Source organism: Muscardinus avellanarius (genome assembly GCF_963383645.1).
Source record: "Muscardinus avellanarius genome assembly, chromosome: 18".
Lineage (NCBI taxonomy): Eukaryota > Metazoa > Chordata > Mammalia > Rodentia > Gliridae > Muscardinus > Muscardinus avellanarius.
The window spans coordinates 38,103,139-38,130,348 of record NC_137804.1 but is presented as its reverse complement, the minus strand read 5'-3'; the positions used below and the strand labels follow the sequence as shown (position 1 = coordinate 38,130,348).

At 51.8% G+C, this 27,210-nt stretch overlaps 1 protein-coding gene across 1 annotated transcript in view; it reads left to right on the top strand.

Annotated features, from left to right (window-relative positions):
- CACNA1A (calcium voltage-gated channel subunit alpha1 A) overlaps positions 1 to 27,210 on the top strand; it is a gene marked incomplete at its 3' end in the record, with an annotated part of 264,971 nt that overhangs the window by 134,407 nt on the left and 103,354 nt on the right. The window contains exons 5-11 of the mRNA XM_080715384.1: positions 418 to 509; positions 3,110 to 3,262; positions 8,321 to 8,514; positions 19,561 to 19,664; positions 20,464 to 20,579; positions 21,402 to 21,458; positions 22,400 to 22,489. Of these exons, the coding sequence (XP_080571510.1) occupies positions 418 to 509; positions 3,110 to 3,262; positions 8,321 to 8,514; positions 19,561 to 19,664; positions 20,464 to 20,579; positions 21,402 to 21,458; positions 22,400 to 22,489 (806 nt within the window). The remainder of the gene's footprint in view (positions 1 to 417; positions 510 to 3,109; positions 3,263 to 8,320; positions 8,515 to 19,560; positions 19,665 to 20,463; positions 20,580 to 21,401; positions 21,459 to 22,399; positions 22,490 to 27,210) is intronic.

Genomic DNA, 27,210 nt, shown 5'->3' with positions numbered 1-27,210 from the left:
TGGGGATTGAGCCCAGGGGCATTCTACCTCTGACCACACCCTCAGCTCTATTTTAGTATCATTATCTTATTTGGAAACAGAATTTTGCTAAGTTTCAGAGGGCCTTACTATGTTTCTGAGGCTGGCTTCGAACTTGCGAATCTCCTGTTCCAGCCTCCCAAGTCCTGGGATGACAGGTGTGCGCCACCATGCCCTGCCATGACAGAGTTCAAACGTGTCACCCATAGAGGCTGAATCGTACACCGGTTTGGGGCTTCATAATCACCTTCCTCTCCCGCGGGGCAGGATCTGTTAACGCCACTTGACAGCGACGGGACTGAGGCCCAGAGATGCCGGGCCGCCTGTGTGGTCTCCGGCGGGCGGGGGCACGGGACCAGAGCCCTGGCCGCCCGTTCTCCACTCTGCTCTCTCTTCCAGCATCCTGGCCACCGTGGGGACAGAGTTTGACCTGCGGACCCTCCGGGCAGTTCGAGTGCTGCGGCCGCTCAAGCTGGTGTCCGGAATCCCAAGTGCGTGAGTTTTTGCACCCGCGGCGGGCTGTTCTCAGGGGTCCCGGGAGCCCCCATTTTCCTTCTGCAGAGCTCCTCAGGGGCCCCAGCTGTGTCACAGTCCCTTTAGCTCTCTTGGGGACCCCCCCCCCTCGGGAACCTGGCTGCAGGTCTAGTTGAGCTCCTGAGAGCAGCCGGCAGCCTCGCCCCTCACTGACAGGAGCACCTCCTGCCCAACGGGCGCCACACCCCGGCAGGGCAGGGGGAGGGCGCCACCTTCCAGAGGGGGAAGCGGAGGCTCCGAGGGGCAGAAAAACCAGAGCAGACGCGCAGGGTTGAGAACTGCTCAAGCCAGGAATTAGCCAGTGTGACTCCAAACCTGGACGGGTGGCGATGCTGGCAGCAAAGCTTCATTTCCATTTATTGAGTGCCTGCTGTATACTGGGCCCTGAGGAAGAAGCTTTACATACACTCTCCGATTTCGTCTTGACAATCACCTGGTGAACACCCAGGTCACAGAGGAGAAGTCCACGGCTCAGAGAATCCTCACAGGTGGACAGGGACGAGGCTCGCTCTCTCCCTCCTGCTCCCAGCAGTAGGTCAGGGCCCAGCATAGGCTCTGTTGCAACCAGCAAAAGCAAGGGCTGGGGTGCAGCCAGCGGCGCAGCATGCAAAAGGCCCTGGGCTCCACCCCCAGCAAGGAAAAGAATCCTGGGAGCAAAATGAAACGTAACAATGCTGCCTCTGACCAACTGCCTCATTTGACAATAATAACAGTAATAATAATAGTAAAGATAATTTATAAAGTATTTACCACGTGCTGGGCATGGTGGCACACACCTGTAATCCCAGTATCTGGGAGGCTGAGACAGGAGGATCGTAAGTTCAAGGACAGCCTCAGCAATTTAACAAAGCCCTCAGCAATCTAGTGAGCTCCTGTTTCCAAATAACCTCAGTCCTAAAATGATTAAATACTTTTTATTAAAAAAAAAAAGGAGAATCGCCAGGCGTGGTGGCGCACACTTGTAATCCCCGCTCTTGGGAGGCAGAGACAGGAGGATCGCACAGGTTCAAAGCCAGCCACGTGCGCTGGCTTAGGAGACCCTGTTTCCAAATAAAAATGTAAAAATAGGTCTGGGAGTATAGCCCGGAGGTAGAAGAGCTTCCAGGAACCCCAGTACCACCAAAAAATAAATAAATAAATAAATAAATAAATAAATAAATAAATAAATATAAAATAAGCCGGGTGTGGTGGCGCACGCTTGTAATCCCAGCATTTGGGAGGCTGAGACAGGAGGATCGCGGTTCGCGGACAGCCTCAGGTACTTAGGCCCTCTGCAACTCAGTGAGACCCTGTTTCAGAAAATTAAGAATAAAAAATTAGGGCAGCAGGTGTAGCTCGGAGGTCGAATGCCCCTGGGTTCCATCCCCAGACCCGCAAAAATAAATAAATAAATAAATAAATAAATAAATAAATAAATAAAAATAGGGCTGGGGGTGTAGCTTGGTGGTCAGATGCCCCTGGGTTCCATCCCCAGTACCGCAAATACATACATACATACATACATGCATACATACATACAATAGGGCAGGAATGCAACTCAGAGGTAGAATACCCCTGGATCAAATTCCTAGTACAAGAAAAAAGAAAAGAGGGGCTTGAGCTTCAAGCCGTGTGGATTTGGGGTGAAATTCCAGCTCTGCCCCTCCGCGGCCCAGAAGGGCCGGCCCCCTCTCTGAGCCGCTTCCTGCATCTGTTGAATGAAAGTGACGTTTCACTGCACCCGGCTGGGGGCTTCTTGCTAGAAGCAGATGAGACGATGTGGAGTCTGGTTCCTTGGGACTCAGCCGAGATGCTGGCTGCTGTTCTCTGCAGAGCTGCGCCCAGCCTGTAGGGTGCCCTTATGTAAAGTAGGAAAAGATGCGCCTGCTTAGCAGGAAAAAAAAAATTTTAAAAGATGTGCCCAGCCAGGTGTGATGACACTGCTTGTTATCCCAGTACTTGGGAGGCTAAGACAGGAGGATCACAGATTTGAGGCCAACCTCAGCAATTTAGCAAGGCCCCAGCAACTTAAGTGAGACCCTGTTCAATCCTCAATACAAAAAAAAAAAAAAAAAAAAAGCATGCCCTTCTGGGTAAAAGTATTCAATATACCCCAAATGGCTCAGAAAGTATCTGCCGCTTCCATCCTCAAAAGAAGAAAGTACCTGCCTCTTCTAGCCTCAAAAGACGATCAGGTGAAATGGTCTATGTTAAACACCTTCATAAAACACCTTAGAGAAGCCCGGCGTGGTGGCGCACGTTTGTCATCCCAGGACTTGGGAGGCCGAGACAGGAGGGTTGCAGGTTCACAGCCAGCCTCAGCTACTTAGTGAGATCCTGCTTCAAAATAAAAACTAAAAAATAGGGCTGGGGGTGTAGCTCAGAGGTAGAATGCCCCCTCGGGTTCAATCCCCAGTACTGAAAAAAAAAAAAAGACTTTAAAGTTAAATGAACTTTTTTACACATTTGGGCTGTCCCTCTTATTTTAGTACCAGCCTGTGGGTCCTTCTCCATCCTCCTCCTCCCCACCCCTCCCGCTCCCCCGCTCACGGCCTGGGGCCTCTCTCTGTCTCCCTAGGTTTACAAGTCGTCCTGAAGTCCATCATGAAGGCGATGATCCCCCTGCTCCAGATAGGCCTCCTCCTGTTTTTTGCAATCCTTATTTTTGCAATCATAGGGTTAGAATTTTATATGGGAAAATTTCATACCACCTGCTTTGAAGAGGGGACAGGTAGGTGCAAGCTGCATGGTGCGCCGCTCCTCATTTCCTCCCTTGGGGAGCAAGCGCCCGGGAGGGACGGGCAGGGGGTTCACTCTTTCTTCTGGAAGTGGGGAGCCTTTTTCCAAAGGGCCCGCTGCAAAGGACTGGGGTGTAACTCGGTGATGGAGTGCTGGCCCAGCACACCTGAGGGCCTGGGTTCCAGCCCCAGCACCGCAAAGGAAAGTGAAAGGACCCCCCCCCCCAGCAGGGAAGGGAAGGAAAGACCCCCGCAGGGAAGGCAGCCGCTGGACTTGCCCCCAGGGCTTGGCTGTTGCTGCACTGCTGGGCTGGGATTCCCGGGGTGGGGTGGCCGGGGGCCGGGGGGACTGGATCCTTTGGGAGTTGCCTGGGAACTGCCACTGGGGTGTGAGATGGAGGGGTGCCATTTAGTGAGGATGTGCTGCGAGCAGCTTACTCCTGCGGGCAGCCCGCCCCATTGGCATCTCTGGGAGACAGCGCAGAGCCACGCCCTGGGCCGAGTGGCCAGGAAGCTGGGGTGCGCCTCCGCTTGACCTCTCGGGCGTGGGAGGGCAGCGACGCCCAGTATCCGGCTGGCTAGAGTGGGCTTCGCGGTCACGTAGAAGCCCAGGGGAAGGGCAGGACTCCATTCGGAGCTCAGCCTGTGCTCCAGAGGGAAGGGCCGTGTAGCCGGGAAAGGTTCCTGCCTGCCCTGCCTGCCTGCTTTGTGGGTAATGATTGACGCCTTACCCAGTAGGACAGGTGAGTACAGGACGGACCCTTCTGGTCACCGGGGTATGCCAGAAGATACTCCAACTGAGAATTCTGGACCTGTCCAATCAGAACATAGCACCCAGCTGTCCCCACCCAATCAGAACCTAGCATCCCAAGCTGGCCCGATTCACTCAGAACTTAGAGCTCAGGGCTGGCCCCACCCACTTAAAACCTAAAACCAGAACTGGCTGTATCCAATCAAAACCTAGCACTTGGCAGACTTCGTCCAGTCAGAACTGAGCACCGGGCTGGTAAATTCACTCAGAACCTAGAACCTCGGGCCATCCCCACCCAATCAGAACCTAAAATCCAGGTCTGTCACCATGCAATCATAATAGGGCATGTGGCTGATTCCATCCAGTCAAGATCTAGAACCTAGCTAGCCCCATCCAATCAGAACCTAGCATGTGGCTGGCTCCATCCAATCAGGATCAAGCACCTGACTGTACTCATCCAATCATAATCCTGCATGCAGTTTGCTCTACCCAATCAGAACTCCTCTGCAGTGCCTGGGTCTTGGGGAATCCGAGGTTGGGGAGCCGGGGCAGACCAGAGACCCTGTGGTTCTCAGCTCCAAACCCCACTGCAGAGGGAGCAGTGCTGCCAGCTGTTCAGAGACTGAATCCCTTTTGGCTGCGTTTCCACTCAGTCCTGACTCCCGCTGCTTGCTCCCTGAAGCCCCAGAAACAGAAGCAGTCCAGTAGGGAGGGTCCGCCTTGCAGTGTTTGGGCCAGCTGCCATGGGTGCGGCCGGCGGCTGCGGCTGCGTGGCCTCCCCGGGAGCTGCGAATTGAGGGCGTGGATGGAACAACAGTGGGACCCAGTGGGGAGAAGTTGGGAGAAAGCAGGCATGGAAGATGGCTCGCCCCCACCTTCTCCACCCAGTGACCCCGAGTGGCACTCCTGAGACCTGTCCCCACGCCTCCCAGAGGAGGAAAACCCAGGGGGGAGGTTTATCCCAGAAGCCTGAGGTTTAGGGGAGGGTGCTCTTGCGTCCCCCCACCCCCACCTTGCCTCTCCGTTCTCCTCCTCTCCTGGGCTTACCAAGTTCGCTCAATACGGAATGGCCTAATTATTTCTTTCCCCGATGAAGAAGGTGTTAATTGAGGCAGATCTATTTCTGCACCCAGGTGGAAATGGGGGGGCCGCTCAGAAATATCAGCACAAGCAGAGAAACCAGGACTCCTGGGTCCTAGGCTTTTGTGAAGTTTTTTCTATCCAAGATTCCCTAAAGGAGAAGCCCCACTGGGCTAGCTTGGGTCTGAGTGGGGTTGTGGGGGGACAGGCGTGGGTGGGCGGAGCAGCTGGAGGGTAGGAAGCCTCAATTTGGGGGGATGACTGAAACACAATTAAAAATACAAGACGTGTGAGTAAGAGACAGATATATATACAGACACCCCAGCAGCAGGTTAATTTTAAAATGTATTTATAACCAAATTTCTCAGACTCTCTGGATGGTTGTGTTTCTAGACGCAGCCTTCGCAGTGCGTCGTGTCGGGGGCTGAGGGGTTGGTAGGGTGCAGTCAACACCACCGCTGGCCGCACTGCTAAAGATAGCTCTGTTCTGGATCTAACTCGCTAATGGGAGCCCAGTTCCTGCACGCCCCGCGCCACCCTGAACTCTGAGGGAAACGCGGAGACAAAGTCAAAGGCTGCCTGTTTCCCGGGAGCTTCCAAAATCCTTGGAGGAATGAGACACTCCTTATTTATAACCATTAAGGCTAATAGGAGAGTCTGTCCATATACCACCCCCAAATCTAAAAATTCAGGGAGTCCCTGAGTTAATCAAGCTAACACAAAAGGTTTAGGAATTCACCCAGACTTGGATACAAGATGCACATCAAGAAGGTTCTAGAAAGAGGAGATCTCGAAGCCGGGCGTGGTGGCGCACGCTTGTGATCCCAGCGTTCGGGAGGCTGAGACGGGAGGATCGCGGTTCGCGGACAGCCTCAGCTACTTAGGCTGTTTGCAACTCAGTGAGACCCGGTTTCAAAATAAAGAATAAAAACTAAAGCTGCTGGTGTAGCTCAGAGGTAGAATGCCCCTGAGTTCCATCCCCAGTACTGCAAATAAATAATAAATAAATAAATAAATAAATAGGAAAAGGAAGAGACCTTCCCAGCCAACTGTACATGTTTATTATAGTTTATTATAGGATCCTAGGGTTTCTTCCCATCACCCCCTCCCCGAGCAGTGTGTTGTTTTTTCTTTTCTTTTCTTTTTCTTTTTCTTTTTCTTTTTTTTTTTTTTTTTTTTTTTTTTTGGTGGTACTGGGATTCCTGGAAGCCTACTTCTACCTCCAGGCTACACTCCCAGACCTATTTTTTTTTAAAATAAACTTTATTTTTGGAAACAGGGTCTCTTAAGCCAGCGCTCGCGGCTGGCTTCGAACCTGCGCGATCCTCCTGTCTCCGCCTCCCAAGCGCGGGGATTACAAGCGTGCCCACCACGCCCAGCCCGAGCAGTGTGTTTAAAGGAGCTTGCCGTTTGCCTCCCCTCCTGTGTTTATGAAGTAGACGTCCAGTGTAAATAGGGAAGGCATTCCAGCAATCTAGACTGGAAATCCTTGAAAGGCCAGAAGGATTTGCTCATTCAGAGCTGTTTCTCCCCGCGACATGCCCAACTTGGAATGGCCGTTGGTACCGCAAAGCCCGCGGTACATACATTCAGATGTATTTTTGCTGAGTGGGAAGCCTGGGCTTACACATCCCGCTGTTTGTTTTCTTGTTGGACATAGCACTCTTTTTTATTTTTTACTATTTTAACCTTCAAAAGTGTCACTTTCTGAATAGAGCTCTTTCAGACCCAGCGTGGATCTACCAGAACGTGGAGGTTGGGGTCTGGACCTAACCTTTAGCGCCCAGCCCAGCTGCTGCTTCCTCAGGAAGCTGTCTTGGGTTTCCTGCGAAAGGGGCATCCGCTGGCACGCTCCGCTCTCCTTCTGGCACTTTCAGCCGGCCTCCTGCTGTTTGGGAAGAAAGCTCAGCGCCTGTTCCTTACCCTTAGGCGAGGGTAGAGACTGTGTGTACTGGTGTCTCTCGCCCCCAGAACAGCTCCCTGGGCCCAAAGCATGTCAAAAAGGAGAGAAAAAGAAATCAGCAAGACTTCAGAAGAATGACACCATTCAGTGGACACGTTTGTCCTAAGGGTTGTGTGAAGCACGCTGGGCCAAACGTCCACTCGGCACACGCACCAACATCGATTACAGCGCGGATCACAGGCGCGCCTCAGCAGAGCTTAAAAGAATGGGAAAATACAAAAGATATTTTCTGGCCGGGCACAGTGGCACATGCCTGTTACCCCCTATGATGTCAGGGGCTGAGACGGGAGGAATGCGGTTTCGAGGTCAGCCCCAGCCATTTATCAAGACCTTGTTTCAAAGTAAACACTAGAAAGGACCCGAGATGTGGCTGGAAGTAGAACGCCCCTAGGCTTAATGCCCAATATCAGAACTTACCATCACAATGCAGTTCGGCCAGAAATCAGTGACAGAGAAACCTCTAAAAGCACTTAGAAATCAAGAGATGTTTCTCTTTTTGGAGGAAATGATATCATGTCTGAGCTTTGCTTTAGACATATTCTAATGGGAAAGGCAAAATGTGTAGAGAAGATATAGATGAAACAGTATTGGCCAGGAGTTGATGAGTTGGTGCTAGGCACATTGCACTCGTCTCCTTACACTATTTTCTCTCTCTCTTCATATGTATGACAAGGCTTTTTGATACTTATTAATCATTCATGAGGTCAAAGAGAAATAATAGTGGGTACTGGGAAATATTTTAACAGTAGTGACGATCGTGCTTAACGATATTCATAAGGTGCAGCTAAAGCTACTCTTTGAGGGAAATTTATAGCCTAAAAGGAAATTAATCTAGCTAAAATGTTTAAGAGGAAAAACAGTTAAATAACCCCACAGAAAACGGGAAAAGATGAACAATTAAGCTTAGAGAAGAAATTAGTGAGCTAGAAAACAATAGATCATAGCCGGGCGTGGTGGCGCACGCTCGTAATCCCCACGCTCGGGAGGCGGAGACAGGAGGATTGCGCAGGTTCAGAGCCAGCCGCGCGCGCTGGCTTAGGAGACCCTGTTTCCAAAAATAAAATAGGTCTGGGAGTGTCTCCTGGAGGTAGAAGGGCTTCCAGGATCCCCAGTACCACCAAAAAAAAAAAAAAAAAATAGATCAATAAAGCCAAACATTAATTTTTTTTAAATACTAAGTTCATCTCAGTAGCTATTTTAACAAGGGTGCTGGCTCCTACTTCTCAGTTTGTTTTCCCTGCTCCTTCCCTCTCATAGATGACATTCAGGGTGAGTCTCCAGCTCCATGTGGGACAGAGGAGCCCGCCCGCACCTGCCCCAATGGGACCAAATGCCAGCCCTACTGGGAAGGGCCCAACAACGGGATCACTCAGTTTGACAACATCCTGTTTGCAGTGCTCACAGTTTTCCAGTGTATCACCATGGAAGGGTGGACCGATCTCCTCTACAATGTGAGTGGTACTGTGGGACCCCTCGCGTGGACCGCCAGAGCAATGGGGAGGTGGCCCTCTGGGACCAGGGCACATGGACCTCAGCACAGTCTGGAAAATCCAGCCCAAGGACCAGGCCTCTGAAGATTCCAGGGCTGGAGGCTTGCCAGCAGATCTCTACCTGTGAGACAAGTTCCCTCGGGCCGTGGAGGTCTAGAGGGTTAAGAAAAGGCTGCGTAGGTTTTCCTTGTGAGCCTGTTTAGATATGATTTTAGATTTCTGAATAGATAGAGTAGGACTAGTCACCACGGATGCTGCTTGATAAAATACCTTGCATGAACAACTCGGGGTCCAAAATTATTTTTCATTCTTGGGGTGGTTGGAGAGGATGCAGGCAATTCTGTCTTCCTGCAGCCAGCATTTAAAGGTTTATTGAAGGCTTGAACAAAGCATCATAAAAATGGTCAAACACAGGAGCCAGGAAATTATCATGGGTCAAGGTAAGAAAGAGCAATAGGGTAGTCATGAGACAAGCTTAGTGGAAGGAAGGGCTAGACATTGCTGGTATGTGTAGAGAGGATGGATGGATGATAGATAGATAGACAGACAGACAGATAGATGATAGACAGACAGACAGGGCTGGATGTCTAGCTCAGAGGTCGAATGCCAGCCAGGCGTGGTGGCGCACTCTTGTAATCCCCGCGCTTGGGAGGCTGAGACAGGAGGATCGCATGGGTTCGAAGCCAGCCTCAGCTACTTAGTGAGACCCTGTTTCCAAATAAAATATAAAATAGGTCTGGGAGTATAGCCCGGAGGTAGAAAGCCCCTGGGTTCCACCCCCAGTAACACACACAAAAAACATAAATATGCTTTATGTTTCTGCTTTACTAACATACTTCAACCACTCAGAAGATCAGGGTGGAATTCAGAGTCAGGACGCCTGTGTGGGGCGGAGGCCTGGGCTGAACCGGCCGGGCCGTGACCGCACCTCTGTCTGCAGCTGTGTCTCCCCAGGGGACTCCACGCAAATGTGTGGACATACAACTTCACGTGTAAGCTTCCAGCCGTGCTGCGTCAAGAGCCACCTCTTGGCTGCCCTCAGCCCTCTGAGAAACTTACGTGTGTGAGTGTGTGTGTGACAGTGTGTGTGTGTGTGTGTGTGTGTGTGTGTGTGTGTGTGTGTGGCTGGGGTTTCAACCCAGGGACGTTCTACCTCCAAGCTCTACCCCAGCCCATTAGGTTGTTGCGGGTCTTGCTGCTTCGCCGAGGCTGGCCTTGACCCTGTGAGCCTACTGCCTCAGTCTCCCACACGTGAGATTTGTGTGTGTGCGCCCACAGGACTGGCTGGGGGGGGGGGTATAAATGGACTGAGGGAGTAACCTCATGGAAGGCCCTGGAATCTGGGCTTGGGCGGAAATTCTAGGATCCCAGATAACTCAGTGTGGTCTAGAAAGCAGAGCCCAAGCTTCTGGTAGATGTGGGCCCTAGGTCCCAGGACCCCCTATGTGGGGAGGGCATGGCTGGGGGAGGGCCGGGCGGCCTCAGGGTGAGGTTACCTGCCCGGGGTCGAAGGCGTGACTCTGTGTTTGCTTGTTTGGTACTTTAGGTTAAATCCAGAGGCATTCTACCTCTTTGTGTGTGTGTGTGTGTGTGTGTGTGTGTGGTACTGGGGGTGGAACCCAGAGGCTTTCTACCTCTGGGCTATACTCCCAGACCTTTTTTATATTTTATTTGGAAACAGGGTCTCACTAGGTTGCTGAGAGCCTCACTAAGTAGCTGAGGCTGGCTTCAAACCTGTGTGATCCTCCTGTCTCAGCCTCCCAAGCGCTGGGATTGCAAGCTTGCCCCACCATGCCCAGCATACAGCATATTTAATTTAGCAGCTTTTAAATATTTATATAAGCCAGTACTGGTGGCACAGGCCTGTAATCCCAGTCCTCGGGAGGCTGAGACAGGAGGACTACAGGTTTGAGGGCCTCCACACTGTAGCAAGAGTTCCAGCAACCTAGAGAGACCCTATTTCAAACAAAAAATTAAAAGGGCTGGCAGTGTAGGTCAAAGATAGACAGTCCCTAGGTTTAATTCTTGGTACCAATAAATAAATATTGATACATAATTACATGGCCTTCGTTGATATTCTTGCCCTGAGTGTTTAAAATGTTCTGCATAGATCTGAAAAGATGTGTGCCTGGCCCCTCCAGCCCTATTCCTGCCCCCACCCAGCCTCCCATAAATAACCTCTTTTGTTCTTTAGGCAAATGTAGGCATCCCTCGGTATCTGGAGGGGAACTGGTTCCAGGACCCTGTGGATTCCAAACCCCGCAGCTTCTCAAGTCCTTTGTACAAAAAGGCGTCATATTTGGATACATATTGTGGGGAGGGTGTGCTGAGGGATGACCAGGGCCATGCTACCTCTGAGCTACATCCCATCCCTTTTTAGTTTCTGTTTTGAAACAGTGTCACGCTACGTTGCTGAGGCTGGCCTTGCAGCCATCCTCCTCTCTCAGCCCCCCCCCCCAGTACTGAAATTACAGCCCGCGCCACCGCACGCGGCTCCCCAGCGCAGTACTGGGCGCAGTGAAGAGCCTGGCGGTAAGAGCCTGGCTGAGTACCGTGTGCTCCTTCCAGACGACCGGCCGGTATGTTGCCATTAAAAATCATCTGTCGGAGAATCTTTAAGGAGGCAGGGACACGCTTACCACAGGATGGCGAATGGGGGCAATTGAGGTTTTGTAAAAAGGAATCAAGGCAAAGTGAACCTCTAATCTCGAGTGCATAAATATCAAAAGTAAATAAAATTTAAAGCCTCGAGTTCCCCACACCCAGATGGCCTTCAGATGATGAGATTCGAAAAGCTTTATTTTTTTCCATCCTTCTCTGTCTCTTTAAATATTTCTACAACGAAGACAATTTACTTTCTATTATGGAAAAATATTTAGCTGGCTCTGCTGGCACATACCTGTCATCCCAGCAACTTGGGAGGCCGAGACAGAAAGATCAGGAAATTGAGAACAGTCCGGACAACGTAGGGAGACGCTGTCTCAAAATTTTAAAAGCTGAGCGTGGTGGCACGCGTCTACTGCTTGGGAGGCTGAGACAGGAGGATCACAGATGTGAGGCCAGCTTCAGCAACTTAGCGAGGCCCTCAGCAGCTTAGGGAGACCCTTTTTCAAAAGAAAACCAAAAATAGGTCTGGGAGTGTAGCTCAGAGGTAGAATGCCCCCTGGATTCGCTCTCGAGAACCATGAAAATAGAAAAGAAAGGAAAATGGGCCGGGCGTGGTGGCGCACGCTTGTAATCCCCGCGCTTGGGAGGCGGAGACAGGTGGATCGTGCAGGTTCGAAGCCAGAGGCACTGGCTTAAGAGACCCTGTTTCCAAATAAAATATAAAATAGGTCTGGGAGTGTAGTCCGGAGGTAGAAGGGCTTCCAGGAACCCCAGTACCACCAAAAAAGAAAGGAAAGAAAGAAAGAAAGAAAGAAAGAAAGAAAGAAAGAAAGAAAGAAAGAAAGAAAGAAAGAAAGGAAGGAAGGAAGGAAGGAAGGAGGCGATAGTTCCCTTCCTCCTCTTCTCTCCTCCCTCCCCCGCCCCTACTTTCCTCTGTACATTTCTTTTACTCTCTTCCTTTCCCTTGGTTAATGGCAGTGGGGGAAACAGTAAAGCTGTTTGGTTGATGCTCAGAAGTACAAGTCCCTCAGAAAATCATCCCTGGACCCATCTTTGGCCTGAAGCTCTGCTCACTCACAGATACTTGTCTTGCGGGGACTGTGAATCAGCACTCATCTATCCAGGGAGGTCACTGAGTCCCCCTGTGCGCAGGCGCCCCGTCAGGCCGGAGCCGTGCTCGGGAAGCCGGCGATCACCAGAGAAGGGCAGATGGTGACCCCGAGGTGCCGAGGGCGTCCGGGCAGAAGTCTCTGCTGCAGCCCCGAGGTCTACCGCAGGGGCAGAGACGGCCCCGGCAGAACACGTGCGCGGTCGGCTGTGGGCTGGCCAAGCTTTCCTTTGCCAAAACAGGTGTCCAGTCCACGGGCTAGGGCTAGTTGGTGCGAGAGGAGAGAGGAGGAGGAGATGGCGGTCGAGGACAGGGCTTGCCATCCTCCTGACAAGACCTGAAGGCAGGTGCTGGGAGCCAGGCGACCACCGATCACCGCAGGGAAGGGCGATCCGGAGGGTGGAACTGCACTGCCAGGGCCCGGCGGGGGTTCCTGCGCTCAGGAGGCAGAGGGAAGTGAGCTGCAGACAGCCCGTGTCACTCATCGCCCAAACCGGGATGGTTCTGAGAGCGAATGAGGCAAAGAGGACTCGGAAAAATAATTTGCAGTCGTGACGCGATCCGTAGCGGGTATGAACTGGGACGGGCGCCTCCCTCAAGACCACTGTCAGACTTTGGCTTCTTTTCATGGCCACATCCGTCTCGCTTCCGTCTCACATCCTGGGGAATTGGGTGTTCTCTGAGCTGAGTAGTTTTTTTTTTTTTTTAACATCCTCTCTACTTTTTTTTTCCTTTTTCCAGAATGAGCCATACTTTAAAAAAAATTAGAGGAAGATAAATCGTAAAATAAAAGGCATTGAAGGGTTTTGCCAGGACCCCGCCGTAGATTCGTTCGAGGACCGTTTTCTGGGCGCTCACTACGTGCCAGGCAGCGTGAGCTGGATCAGGATCCTGTGTCACCCTTACGGCTCTTGTGGGCAGTTGTGATAAGCATCAAATGCTCTGCAAGTGTAACAAGGGGCCAAGATGGGGGGTCAGCTGGTTGAAAGTTAGAAGGACAGCCGCGCCATCCGTGCCCCGCATGGGATTGGGATCACACAGTTTCTTTCTGCCGCTGGGCGTGGACGTGGGCACTTGTCACCATGCCCAGCTTATTTATAGCTTTGAAACCAGGTCTCTCGAAGTTGCTGAGAGTCTAAGTTACTGAGGCTGGCCTCGAACCTGCAATCCTCCTGTCTCAGCCGCTCAAGTATTGGGATTACAGGTGTGGACCACCACGTCCCGTTTTTATAAGGATGCAGTTCTTACAAGAAGAGGTGCCCACCCTAATGGCCTTGTCCTAGCTTGATGACATCTGGAAAGACCCCGTGTCTAATTTACAGGCCCAGGGGATTAGGACTTATAACAACGTTTGGGGAAAGACTCAGCGTAGCGTCCCACAGTGGGACAGTGGCGGGTGATGTCTGCCACTCCTCAGCTTCCTTGCCTGGGGGACAGGAATGACACAGGCCCCCTCTGGGGACCCCGCAGGGGACTAAGCCCCCGTGTGACTTGCTGGGTCCCGCCTGTCCACAGGAAGGCAGGAAGGGACCTGGCGGCTCCTCCCTGGTGACGCTGCCCCTCTCCCCCTCGCCCCCATTCTGTCCGCATCTGAGCCGGCCCCTGTGACAGCCAGGTTCCTCGTCTTGCTGGCGGGCACGGCTTTCTCTCCCCGGGCTATATTTAGCCCTGAGAAATGGGAACAAGAAGCCCTTGCCGTTGCAGAGACGGGAGAAGAGCAAAGCCCGTCCTGCCTCCTGCCCAGCCATGATCCACTGACGCTCTTCTTCCAGAACCTTCCAGAAGCAAATTATTAAATTATATGAGACTAGGGGACTTATGAGAACTAGGGCATTAGGCTCAGGTCTGGGACACATATTGTCTAAAGAACCCTGTCTGTGGTTTGTTTTTTTTTTTTTTTTTTTGCGGTACTGGGGATGGAAACCAGAGGCCTTCTACCTCCGGGCTATACCCTCAGCCCTATTTTATATTTTATTTGGAAACAGGGTCTCACTAAGTTGCTGAGAGCCTCACTAAGTAGCTGAGGCTGGCTTCGAACCTGCGCGATCCTCCTGTGTCCGCCTCCCAAGCGCGGGGATTACAAGCGTGCCCCCCACGCCCGGCTCTGTGTTCTCGATGACGACAATGATGATTTTGATGTACTGGGGATGGACTCCAGGGGCATTCCACCTCTGGGCTACACCCCCAGCCCTTTTTATTTTTTATTTTTTTTGGCGGTACTGGGGTTCCTGGAAGCCCTTCTACCTCCGGGCTACACTCCCAGACCTACTTTTACATTTTTATTTGGAAACAGGGTCTCCTAAGCCAGCGCGCGCGGCTGGCTTCGAACCTGCGCGATCCTCCTGTCTCCGCCTCCCAAGCGCGGGGATGACGAGCGCGCCCACCACGCCCGGCAGCCCTTTTTGTTTTTTATTTTGAAACATTCTCGATAAGTTGCTGAGGGCCTCACGAAGTCACTGAGGCTGGCCTGGAGCCCGCGATCCTCCCATCTCAGCCTCCACCGTGGTGATATTTACAGGCGGGACCACCACACCCAGCTTGTGTTCTTATTTAAAGCGCTTATTTAGTTTTTTGTTTTCTTTTTTATTGTGGCAAAATATACATAACATAAAAATGTACCATATTAGCTTTGTAGGGGGTGCTGAGCATGGAAGCCAGGGCCTTCTGCACACTAGGCAAGCATGTACCACTGGACTACATGCCCAGCCCGGCCCAGCTATTTTTAAGCAGATAGTTCAGTGGCCCTGAGAGCCTTCACCTTGCCGGGTAGCCACCTCCACCAGCCATTTCCAGAACTGTCTCCTTGTCCCTAACTCATTCCTCACCCCCTGCCCAGGCCCAACCCCCACCGTTCTCTCCTCTCTCTCTCCTCTCCTCTCCTCTCCTCTCTCTCTCTCTCTCTCTCTCCTTTTTTTTTTTTTTTTTTTTGGCAGTACTGGGGATGGAGCCCAAGGGCATTCTACCTCCAAGTTACACCCCCAGCCCTATTTTTTATTCTTCATTTTGAAACAGAGTCTCACTGAGTTGCAGAGGGCCTCACTAAGTAGCTGAGGCTGTCCTCGAACCATGATCCTCCCGTCTCAGCCTCAATGCTGGGATTACAAGTGTGCGCCACCACGCCTAGCTCTTTTTTTTTTTTTTTTAGGATTGGATGGGTACCGGGGATTGAGCCCTGGGGCATTCTACTGCTGAACTATACCCAAAGCCCGTGTGTGTGTGTGTGTGTGTGTGTGTGTGTGTGTGTGTGTGTGTCCATGCATGTGTGGGTGTGAGTGTGGTGTCAGGTATGGAATCCATGAGCATTATACCTCTGAGTCATACCCTCATCCCTGTTTTATTTTTTATTTGGAAACAAGGTCTCACTAGGTTGCTAAAAGCCTCACTAAGTTGCTGAAGTTGGCCATGAACTTACGAGTCTCCGGTCTCAGATTCCCAAATACTGGGATTACAAGTGTGTGCCACCCTGTCTGGCTTAATTTTTTGTTTTGTTTTTGTTTTTGAAGTAGGATCTCACTAAGTTTCTGAAGCTGTCCCCAAACCTGCAGCCCCGTTTCAGCCTCCCAAGGACTGGGCATGTGCCACCGCCCCCGGCCTACTTTCTGTCTCTGTGGGTTTGACAACTTGAGGGGCCTCGTAGATGGGGATCAGGCGATTTTGTGACTGGCTGGTTTTACTGCACACAGTGTTTTCAAGGTTCTTCTGTGTTACAGCATGCATTGGGCTTTCTTCCTTTGTTAGGTAAAGTTGACTTTTCAATAAAAATATTTTTAAGATTGAAGTGAAATAGCTGGGTATGGTGATACACGACTGTACTCCCAGTGCTTGGGAGGCTGAAACAGGAGGATCACAGGGTTGAGGCCAGCCTCCGCAGCTTAGTGAGGTACACAACAACTTAGCAAGACCCTGTCTAAAAAATAAAAAGTAGCCGGGCGTGGTGGCGCATGCTTGTAATCCCAGTACTTGGGAGGCTGAGACAGGAGGATCACAGGTTCGTAGCCAACCTCAGCTACTTGTGAGGCCCTCCACAATTTAGTGAGACCTTGTTTCAAAATAAAGAATAAAGCCAGGCGTGGTGGCGCACACTTGTAATCCCAGCATTCGGGAGGCCGAGACCTGGAGGATCACGGTTCACAGACAGCCTCAGCTACTTAGTGAGGCCCTCTGCAACTCAGTGAGACCCGGTTTCAAAATAAAGAATAAAAAAATAGGGCAGGGGTGTCGCTTGGAGGTAGAATGCCCCTGGGTTCCATCCCCAGACCCTCAAAATAAATAAATAAATAAAGAATAAAAAAACTAGGGCTGGGGGTGTAGCTCAGAGGTAGAATACCCCTGGGTTCCATCCCTGGTACTGCAAAATTAATAATAATAATTATTATTATTATTATTATTATTATTATTAATAGTAGTAGTAGTAATAGATAAAAAATAGAAAAGGGGCTGTAGATGTAGCTCAGAGGTAGAATGCACCTGAACTAAATCCCCAGTACCAAAAAATAGGAATGCTAAGAGTAGAATTTGATGGATTTTTACAAACTGAAGACATCAGTGCAACCAGCACCTCCATGGGAGACCCCCAACGCCAGCACACATCCTCTCTCCAGTCACCGCCCCAATGGGACCCTCCTGAGGGCTTTGGGCACTGTTGGCCAGTTTTCCTGGTTTGGTGAAGGGGGGGGGCGGTTTCTGTGTTTATTTTCTTGCTTTTGAGCCAGGGTCTCACTATATTGCCCAGGCTGGCCTTGAACCCTTGGACTCAGGTGATCCTCCTGCCTCCGCCTCCTGAGTAGCAGGGACCACAGGAATTCATCCCTGTGCTCATCATAGCTTGCCTGTTCTTGTATTTTGCACAAGTGGAATCTTATTCCTGTGCCAATTTCTGTTTGGCTGCCCTCGCTCAGCATTGACATTGTGCGATTTCAGGCAGGGACACACGGTAGTCGTTTGGATAACGTTCCACTCAGTTACCCTGACCCCTGCTGCGGAAGACCCAGGTCGTTGGCAGTTTGAGGCTTATTCTCGTGAGTATCGCTGCTCTGAGCATTCCTGTACGTGCCGTTGTGAGGGCAGAGTCTCATCCCGTTGAGTATCAGGGGTGAAATCCCTGCGTCTCCACAAAGGGGCTTAATTAGTTTGAGTAGAAACTCAAAACTCACTTTTCAAAGCAGTCATGTCACGTGTCATGAGCCGTGTCCCCCTGACCCCAAAACCTTTATGTTGCGCTGGGGATGTAACACGTGCCTAGTAAGCCAAGGCCCTGGGTTCCATCCCTAGCACTGCAAAGAAAAAGAATAAAAACTTAATATATTGAATCCTTAAACCCCAGGACCTCAAAATGTGACCTTATTTGGAAATCGGGTGACCTCATATGGAATTTGCTAAATCAAGATCATTAGGTTGGTGCTAATCAAATATAATGGTATTCTTACAAACAGAGAAAACTTGGGGGTGTATCTAGGTGGTTAGTGATTTTAGCATGCACAAGGCTCCAGCTCTGTAGTAGTAGTAAAAGTACTATTAGTATTATTAGTAGCAATAATAATAATAGTTTAAAAAGGGAAATTCGGACACAGAGACAGACACACATAGGAGGCAAGCCACATGAAGATGGAGACAGAGGCCGGGCGTGGTGGCGCACACTTGTAATCCCGCGCTTGGGAGGCTGAGACAGGAGGATCGCCAGGTTCGAAGCCAGCCTCAGCTACTGAGTGAGGCTCTCAGCAACTTAGTGAGACCCTGTTTCCAAATAAGGTATAAAATAGGTCTGGGATATAGCCCGGAGGTAGACAGGCCCCTGGGTTCCACCCTCAGTACCACAGAAAGAAGAAAATATGGAGACAGAGATGGAGGTGGTCTGTCTGTGATGAAAGAGAGGACCAGGAGCGGGGAGAGCTGCCTGGCACAGATGCTCTCTCAGAGCCCTGAATGGCACCAACTCTTCCTGCACCTTGATCTTTGGACTTCCAGCCTTCCAAGCTGCCAAACAGTACATTTCCACCATTTAAGCCACCCAGTTTGTGATCCTTTGTTCCAGCAAACACAAGAGACTGACGCGGCAGGTTGCCCCCTAGGCACGGGGGCACAAGGGTCCCAGGTGCTCTGGAACCTCGTTGAAACCTGCCGGCGTTGGCCTTTCTCCCGTCGGCCTCTCTTGTGCAGCATGTGTGCTTAACTCTAAAGGTGAGCTTTTAAAGCCACATTTGGGAGCCCCGCGTTTTGTAGGTAGTGAACGCCTGCTCTAAGGACCACGGCCCTGGTGGCTAGAGCCTGGCTTTCCCACCACAGAGGCGAAGGCCCTGTACGCTAAGAGGGGCAGGGATTTGCTGGTTCAGAGCCCACCTCCGCCACTGACTCCGTGACGTGAGGCCGGCCGCTTCGCCCCTCTGAGGCTCAGCCTGCTCAGTTGTAAAATGGACAGGATAATAACGGGGCGTCATAAAGATTAAATGAGCGAGTGGGTTAACGTGAACGGTGTGCTGAGGAGAGCGCCTGGACCTAGGGAGTACTCCGCAAGCCCAATTTTCATCATATTTCTTCCTTCTTGTTACAATGTTTTCTTCTCTGTTTCAGAGAAAAAATATTCTATTTGCAGATCTCTTCCCCTTTGAGAATTGAGCCGGCTCATCTAGGGTGCACGTGTGCGTGTGTGTGTGTGTGTGTGTGTGCATGCGTGCGTGTGTTTGGCATAGCGCTGCAGAGAACAGAGGAGAGGGGACCACTTAAAGAAAGGCTCAAGCCGGGCGTGGTGGCGCGCGCTTGTCATCCCAGCATTCGGGAGGCTGAGACCTGAGGATCACGGTTCGCGGACAGCCTCAGCTACTTAGTGAGGCCCTCTGCAACTCAGGGAGACCCGGTTTCAAAATAAAGAAAAAAAAATAGGGCTGGGAGTGTAGCTCGGAAATCAAATGCCTCTGGGTTCCACCCCCAGACCCGCAAAAAAATAAAGAAATAAAGAAAGGCTCAAGCCCCGCCATCTGGCTGGGCGACGTTGTTCAACAGGCCCTTGGCTCTGCGGACGCCACCTCCTCTGAGGGAGGGGGCCGTGGCCTGTGGGGGAGGGAAGGAAAGCAGGTTTCATATCTGCATTTCAGTGGTTTGCTTTGTTTTTACTACTTTGAGACTCTGGTCTGGAGAGTTCGCTGGGACTTCAAGGCAGCGCCCAGGTCCCTGTGAGGACGGCACGGTGCCTGGTGGCCTCTGGGCTCCCCCACCAGTGGGCCTCACCCCTCCAGCCCCTCTGTGGGCTCCCCAGCCCCTCGCGCGCCCTCACTGCCGCCCCTCCTGGCACCCCACAGAGCAACGACGCCTCAGGGAACACGTGGAACTGGCTGTACTTCATTCCCCTCATCATCATTGGCTCCTTCTTCATGCTGAACCTCGTCCTGGGCGTGCTGTCGGGGTAAGTCCCTCCTCCGCGGCCCGCGGGCTGCGCACCGCCGAGCGTAGCCGGTGGGGAGCTCTGGGATCTAGGTTTTTATAAACAGTGTTTGGGTTTTACATCGGGGAATCATAGTCTATGATAAAACATTCATCTTCCTGCCACACCTTATTCCCAAACCCTAAGATAGGGCGACTTCATTATAAATGGGCTTCGTAGTTGTCGCCCCGTAAACCCCAGGCACGGTCATGGGGGCTCCGTGGTGCCAGCGGCAAACCCAGACTCTTGGGCTTTCTGCGCTGCCATCCTTACCACAAGCTTCCAGCCTCGCGCTTACCGCGTACTCACATGGCGGCTGCCCAGCTATTCCCCAAACGGGAGGAGGAGGAGGAGGAAAACCAGGGAGAAGGGCCTATCCCAGGCAAGGCAGGCCACTGCAGGACTTCCCACGCATGTCTCAGTAGCCTCGCTCAAGAAGACTGAATCCATTTTTTTTTTTTTTTTTTTTTTTTTTTTAGCTAAGAATATGGAAAGAATGAGAATGGTGTGTTTGGGGCCCCGGTTGTCAGCATGGCCTTACGCTTTTGCTTTTTTCCTAGCTGGGAATAGTTGTTGGGACGTGTATTCAATGAGCAGAGATAGCCGGCCCCAAAGATTCTGATCTCCTCCCCAGAGACTGACCCCTGCAGAGAACCAGTGTCCCCCAGCGAACCCCAAACATGCACACGCACACGCACTCGCACTCACACACGCACACACTCACACACGCCCCACTCAAATTCCCATAACATCACACCCTGATCCGTCTGTGCTCCTGCAGAGAGTTCGCCAAAGAAAGGGAACGGGTGGAGAACCGGCGGGCCTTCCTGAAGCTGCGGAGGCAGCAGCAGATCGAACGCGAGCTCAACGGCTACATGGAGTGGATCTCCAAAGCAGGTGAGGTGGGGCCAGGAGTGAAACCTCCAGCCGTGGGAGGCAGACCCGCACACGCGGCCAGCAAGGGCCAAGAGCAGGACGGCCGGGGAGGAGAGAGATCAAAGCCTGTCATCCCAGGCTGCGCGCGGGGCAGCTGAGATGGGAGGGTCACAGGGTCACAGCAGCCTCGGCGACTTAGTGAGGCCCTGTTGCAAAATAAAAAATAAAATTGGGCCGGGCGTGGTGGCGCACACTTGCAATCCCCACGCTTGGGAGGCTGAGACAGGAGGACCGCGCAGGTTCGAAGCCAGCCTCAGCTGGCTTAAGAGACCCTGTTTCCAAATAAAACATAAAATAGGTCTGGGAGTGTAGCCCGGAGATAGAAGGCCCCTGGGTTTCATCCCCAGTACCACCAAAAATAATAACAATTGGACTGGGAGTGTAGTTCACTGCTTGAAAATTCACTGACATTTTGGTCTTAGCAGAGCTGTGGGGTCCCATGAGCCCTACCTTAATCCTTTCTGAAGACACGCCCCCCATAGACCCTCCCACCAAGCCCCACCTCTTAAAGGTCCCACCGCCTCTCGGCTCTGCCTCACTGTGAGCCAAGTCTCCCCCGTACATGGACCCTTGAAAGGTGAACCACACCCAGCCAATAGCAGGTGGATACTATCACCTCTGCCACGGAGGAGAAGCTAGGGCCGGAACAGCTGACTAGCGCGTTTGGGGGCTGGTTGGCGTGTCCCGCCAGCAGCCGGGGGTCGTGGGGGCCTCTGGCTGGGCTGCGGAAGCCCAGGGAGCCGCGCAGACAGGAAAGCTGACGCCTGTGCTCCTCCCCTTCAGAAGAGGTGATCCTGGCGGAGGATGAGACGGACGCGGAGCAGAGACATCCCTTTGATGGTAACTGCTCTGAGCCTAGCTCGGCGGGCGGGCGGTCCCGGGGAGTTGGGGGCTGGGGTCCCCGGGGCCTCTAGAAGATGGAGATCAGGGTCCAGGTCAGCTGGGGGGGGGCTTCAAGGAATCTCAGGACTCCAGGGCAGGCGTCATTTTATGGTCCCCTTCTCTGTTTTAACCACATGCCCAGTGTCTTCTGGCTCGTGTTCGGTTTTTCTCTTTGGCAAAGCAGGCCCTCTGATTCTAAGACCCCCAGCAGATGCCTGAAACCACAGATAGGACCAAGCCTCGCTGTGTTTTATTTTTTTCTTCTACGTACACATCCATGGTGAAGTCTGATTTTTGAACCAGGCACAGTACAGCCAGGCCGCTCACTTGTGCCTCCATTTAGTAGGTTACATCCCACGAAACCCATGGTCCAGTTGGAAAATCCCAACCCGAACCACTGTTAGTCAGAAACCATAGTCCTCCGCTCATGGCTCAGGGTGTCTTTTCACGGATCAAGAAGTCAGACAGGGTGATGGCTTTTGATTGAAGGTCCTGGGTTCCAAAGGAGATAAAGACGCTGGGATTCTGTCCACTGAGATTGCAGGACAGTGGACATGAGGGTCCCAGTTCTAGCTGGGGTGGCGTATACGTAGGACCCCACAGGCCCGCGTGCGTAGGAAGGCGCCCTAGGCCAAGGGCGGCTGTATCCACACCAGTCTCTGGCAGGCGAGGGTCCAGGCTGTGGAGTCAAACTGAACAGGACTAGATTGTCTTGGCCCCGTACGCAGAGCGGCCTTGCCTCCCGGGGCCCAGGCTCCACGTGGGTACCATGGGCAGGCTGTCCAGCCCACCCAAACCCACGGCCCCGAGGGTTAGAGCCGAGGACGCGCTCCGTCCGCGACGCCATCGTTGCAGAAAGGGTAACGTCCTTTTCTCCTGCCATGTTTCCATTGTTGGAGCTCTGCGGAGAGCCACCATCAAGAAAAGTAAGACGGACCTGCTGAACCTGGAGGAGGCGGACGACCAGCTGGCTGACATTGCCTCCGTGGGTGAGTCCGCCCGCAGCCCTGCAGAGCCCCTGGGAGCCGGCGGCAGAGCGCGGGCCAGGCAGCCTGGCCCCTCGCTGCCTCTCCGCGTGTCCTGGGGCCAAGATGCTGAGGACGGCACTGTCTAATGTCGTAGAGAGACTCGACTGAATGATCTCCAGGAAACATTTAGAGCCAGGGGCAGTGGTGCCTACCTAGAATCCCAGGACTTGGGAGACTGGGACAAAAGGATCACAGAGTCAAGACCAGCCCCAGCAACTTGGCGAGGCCTTGGTTCCAAATAGAAAATAAAAAGGGTGAGGGATATAGCTCAGAGGTAGAATGCCCTGGGTCCAATCCTGCGCCCCCCCCCAAAAAATTAGAACCAGCGCTTGGCACAGACTAAGTTCCCAACCACATTAATTTATATTTATTCCATGTTGGAAACAGCCGGGCTTGGTGGAACGCACCTGTTAGGTCAGTGCCTGGGAGGCTGAGACAGGAGGATCACAGGTTCGAGGCCAGTAGTAACTTAGCAAAATGTTGTTTCAAAAAAAAAAAAAAAGGCTGGGGGTGTAGCTTAGTGGTAAAGCAAACCTGGGTTTAAAGAATAAATGAGGGAGGGAAGGAGGAAGGAGAGCAGATGAGAGGGAGGAGGAAGGGGGAGGAGGAAGATTAGGAGGGAGGAAGGTGAGTCGCTGCACCTGTTGCTACCGCGCTCTGGTCCCAGAGCCCGGTGACCGGCGGCGACCCGCCCTCGCCACTCTCTGTGGCTCTGCTCCAGGGCGTTTGACTGGCTCCCCTACGGTTACTCCCCTACCCTTGGGGCAGATTTCCTTGGGGATAGTTATAGGATCAAAGATATTAACAGCGTTTCGACTCCTTATTCACCCAGCCACTCAGTTTCAAAAACACGAACAACCCATTGATAAACATGTCAAGCCGCAGACGTGCACGGATCGCCCCCCCAGCACTTATTACCAACTCCGTCTCCCTCCCCAGCTGAGTAGGTTGGTAATGACACCTTCAGGCTCGGTTCCATCTGCATTTTTAATTTCTAGCCGAAACGCACCTTTCCTTACAGTGATGAACTCGTCTTGTCTCCACTTGTGGTTACATCTGTTCATCTCGGAGCAGCTGTCAAGATTTGTAGTGTTCAAGGTTTTGTGGTACAAAACCTGCCTGTCCTACATAAGCACTTGGGATTTTTTCCATTTCTAAAAAATCTGATTGGATATATATTTTTTTTCTTTTTCTACCTCTGAGCTACACCCCCAGCTCTATTTTATTTTTTGCTTTGAGACAGTGCTGAGGCTGACCTCAAACTTGTGGTCCTCCTATCTCAGCCTCCCAAGTACTGGGATTCCAGGCGTATGCCTCTGTACCTGGCTGATATATCTTGATAGACAAACAATTGTTGTTGTTGTTATTAACACCTTGGGTGTGAGTGTGAGTGTGTGCGCGCGCGCGTGTGTTACTGGAGATTGAACCCAGGGGCATTCTATTTCTAAGATATTTTCCTGGTCCCTGCCCTCTTTTTTTTTTTTTTTTAAACAGGGTCTTGCTAAGTTTTTGAGGCTGACCACAAACCTGTGTTCCTCCTGCCTCAGCCTCCCACGTACTGGGATTACAGGTGTGTGCCACCACATCTGGCTTCATACCAGGCTTATCGAATGCCAGGCACCGAAACAAGAAAACGCTGTGCGTGCTCATGTCAGACCCTCATGTGTGTATCAAGTAGAACGCCTGTCTTTAACTGACAGAGAGTTACTACTTTTATCAATCATTCATGAAAAACTGATGGTAGCCTCTGATGGCCAGAACGCAGGGCACCGGGCACCCTCGTGCTGTTGACAGGAGTGTAAATTTGCAGCATTTCTGGTACAGGTGTGGGCATTATTTAATGGTAGATTTGGAGTTTATACTCCTTAGCCAGGCATGGTATGCCTATGGTGGTACATGCCCATAGTCCTGGGTACTTGGGAGGCTGAGACGGGAGGGTTGAAGGTTTGAGGCCAGCTTCAGTAACTTAGTGAGGCCCTCGGCAACTGAGAAAGACTTTCTTTTTCTTTTTCTTTTCTTTTTTTTTCTTTTTACTTTTAAGGACCTGGTAGTTGAACCAAGGGGCATGCTATCAGTTACACTCCCAGTCCTAATTTATTTTTTATTTTTTATTTTAAAACAGGGTCTCACTAAGTTACAGAGGGCCTCACTAAATAGCTGAGCCTGGCCGTGAACCTGCAATCCCCCTGTCTCAGCCTCCCAAGTACTGGGATTATAAGTGTGAGCCACCATTCCTGGCTGAGGGCTGGGGATATAACTTTGAGATAGAATGCCCCTGAGTTCAATCCCTGGTACCAAACACAACACACAGACACACACGCACGCACGCACGCACGCACGCACACACGCACGCACGCACGCACGCACGCACACATACACACACAAGCCCCAAGCTAGCCAGGGGTATTGTAGACCACCCAAAGAGAGCTCTGGAGTACCAGGTTTCTGACAAGGAAACACTTATACCTTTATTGATTCCTGTAAAGAAATTAAGCTGAAACACATGTTTCAAAGTAAAATAGGGGCTGCGTAGGGTCTGTCCTGAAGCTGGACCCCAGAGCCCTCTGTCTCACGTAGTCAGCGGTCCTCCCGTGCCTGTGAGTTAGTTGATAAGCACGTTGTTAAGCAAGCTCATTTATGAGAGATGAGTGTACTGTGGAAATACCAAACGTGAGTCTTTTAGGAAAAAAGCTCTACCCTGGGCAGTCAGCCTGGGAGGAGGAAGCTCAAGAGATACTTCTCACAACGGGTGGCTGTCGACGGATCACACGCTCCTTGATGGCGGAGGGAGGCTTTAAGTGTTCTCTCCACCCAACAGAAAAAGTATGTGAGTGTATTAGTCAGCTTCCGTAACTGCGACAGAAATACCTGAAGTAAGTCAACGTATAAGAAAGAAAGGTGCCAGGCATGTGGCGCACAACTCCAGGCCCAGTACTTGGAGGCTGACAGAAGGATCACGGGTTCAAGGCCAGCCTCAGAACTTAGGCCCGTTTCAAAATAAAAATAAAATAGGGCCGGGGGTGTGGCTTGGAGGTAGATGCCCCTGGGTTCAGCCCTCAGTACCATGAAGGAGGAGGAGGAAGAGGAACAGCTCCTCCTTAATCGACCAAACCTGAGCTTTTGACCCTTTTCCCAAACCAGCTCTTGTGCAGTGGTTGGACCCTCCATCCCCTAGGGGCTCAGGCCAAATCCTCGGCTCTCTCTCTCTCTCTCTCTCTCTCTCTCTCTCTCTCTCTCTCTCTCATGCCACACCTGATCCATCAGCTAAAAGTGAACTTACCTTAAATCCACCCTCTTCCCCAACTCAGCCTCCACCCCTGTCCAGACTCCATCACTGGCCTGGACCATCGCAGTCACCTCCGACCTGGTCTCCCACAGTGCAGTGTGTTCGCCCACAGAGACCAGAGCCATCTGTGAACACCGGGGCCATGCCTTGTCCCTCCTCTGCTCAAGAACCCTCCGTGGCTCCCACCTCGCGCAGCGAAAGGGCAGGCGCAGCTCTGCCTCGGGGTCTCTGCACTTGCTGTTTCCTCTCCCTGGACGACGAAGGCGGCTTAGGTCAACAGCCTCGCCGTGAGCGCTCAGTGTCAGAGGCTCTGGCCTGCCCTGGGTCCCCAGGCCCCTCACCGTGCTTTAGTTTTCCCACAGCACAGCCCGCTTCCCTCTGTGCTGCTGATTTGCTTATTTATGGTATTCTGTCTCTCGCACCAGGTGTTACGTGGGGGGCAGGGTCTGAGCGCCTTAAACAGAAGCCGGCACACAGTAGGTGCTCAATAAATGCTTACGAGAAAAATATGTGCAGGCAGAAGCCATCTCAGGCTCATTCGATTCATTCCATGGTAGTCACTTTTTTTTTTTTTGGTACAGGAATTAAACCAAGGGGCATTCTACCACTGAACTACACCCCCAGCCCTGTTTTTTTTTTTTTTTAAATAGTCTCACTCAGTCACAAGAGAGCATCACTAAGTTGCCGAGGCTGGCCTTGAACCTGCGATCCTTCTGTCTCAGCCTCCTAAGTACTGAGATGGCAAGTGTGCACCGCACACCCGGCACATGGTGCACTCCATCTGGGCACGGTGGCTTGTGCCTGTCATCCTAGTACTTGGGAGGCAAAGACAGGAGGATCACAGGTTCAAGGCCAGCCTCAACCATTTAGCGAGGCCCTCAGCAACCCTGTTTCAAAATAAAAAGTAAAGCCAGGCACGGTGGCGCACTTGTACGCCAGCTTTTCAGAGGCTGAGACAGGAGAATCACAATTCAAGGACAGCCTCAGCTACTTAGGCCCTTTGCAACTCAGTAAGACCCTGTTTCAAAATAAAGAATAAAAAATAGGGTTGGGGGAGCCGGGCGTGGTGGCGCACGCTTGTAATCCCTGCGCTTGGGAGGCAGAGACAGGAGGATCGCGCTGGTTCGCGCTGGCTTAGGAGACCCTGTTTCTAAATTAAAATATAAAATAGGTCTGGGAGTGTAGCCTGGAGGTAGAAGGGCTTCCAGGAACGCCAGTACCACCAAAAAAAAAAAAAAAAAATAGGGTTGGGGGTGTAGCTTGGAGGTAGAATGCCCCTGGGTTCCCATCCCCTGTACCAAACAAACAAACAATAAATAAATAAATAAAACAAAATAAAAAGTGAAGCCAGGAGTGGTGGTTCACGCTTGTAATCCCAATACTTGGGAAGCTGAGA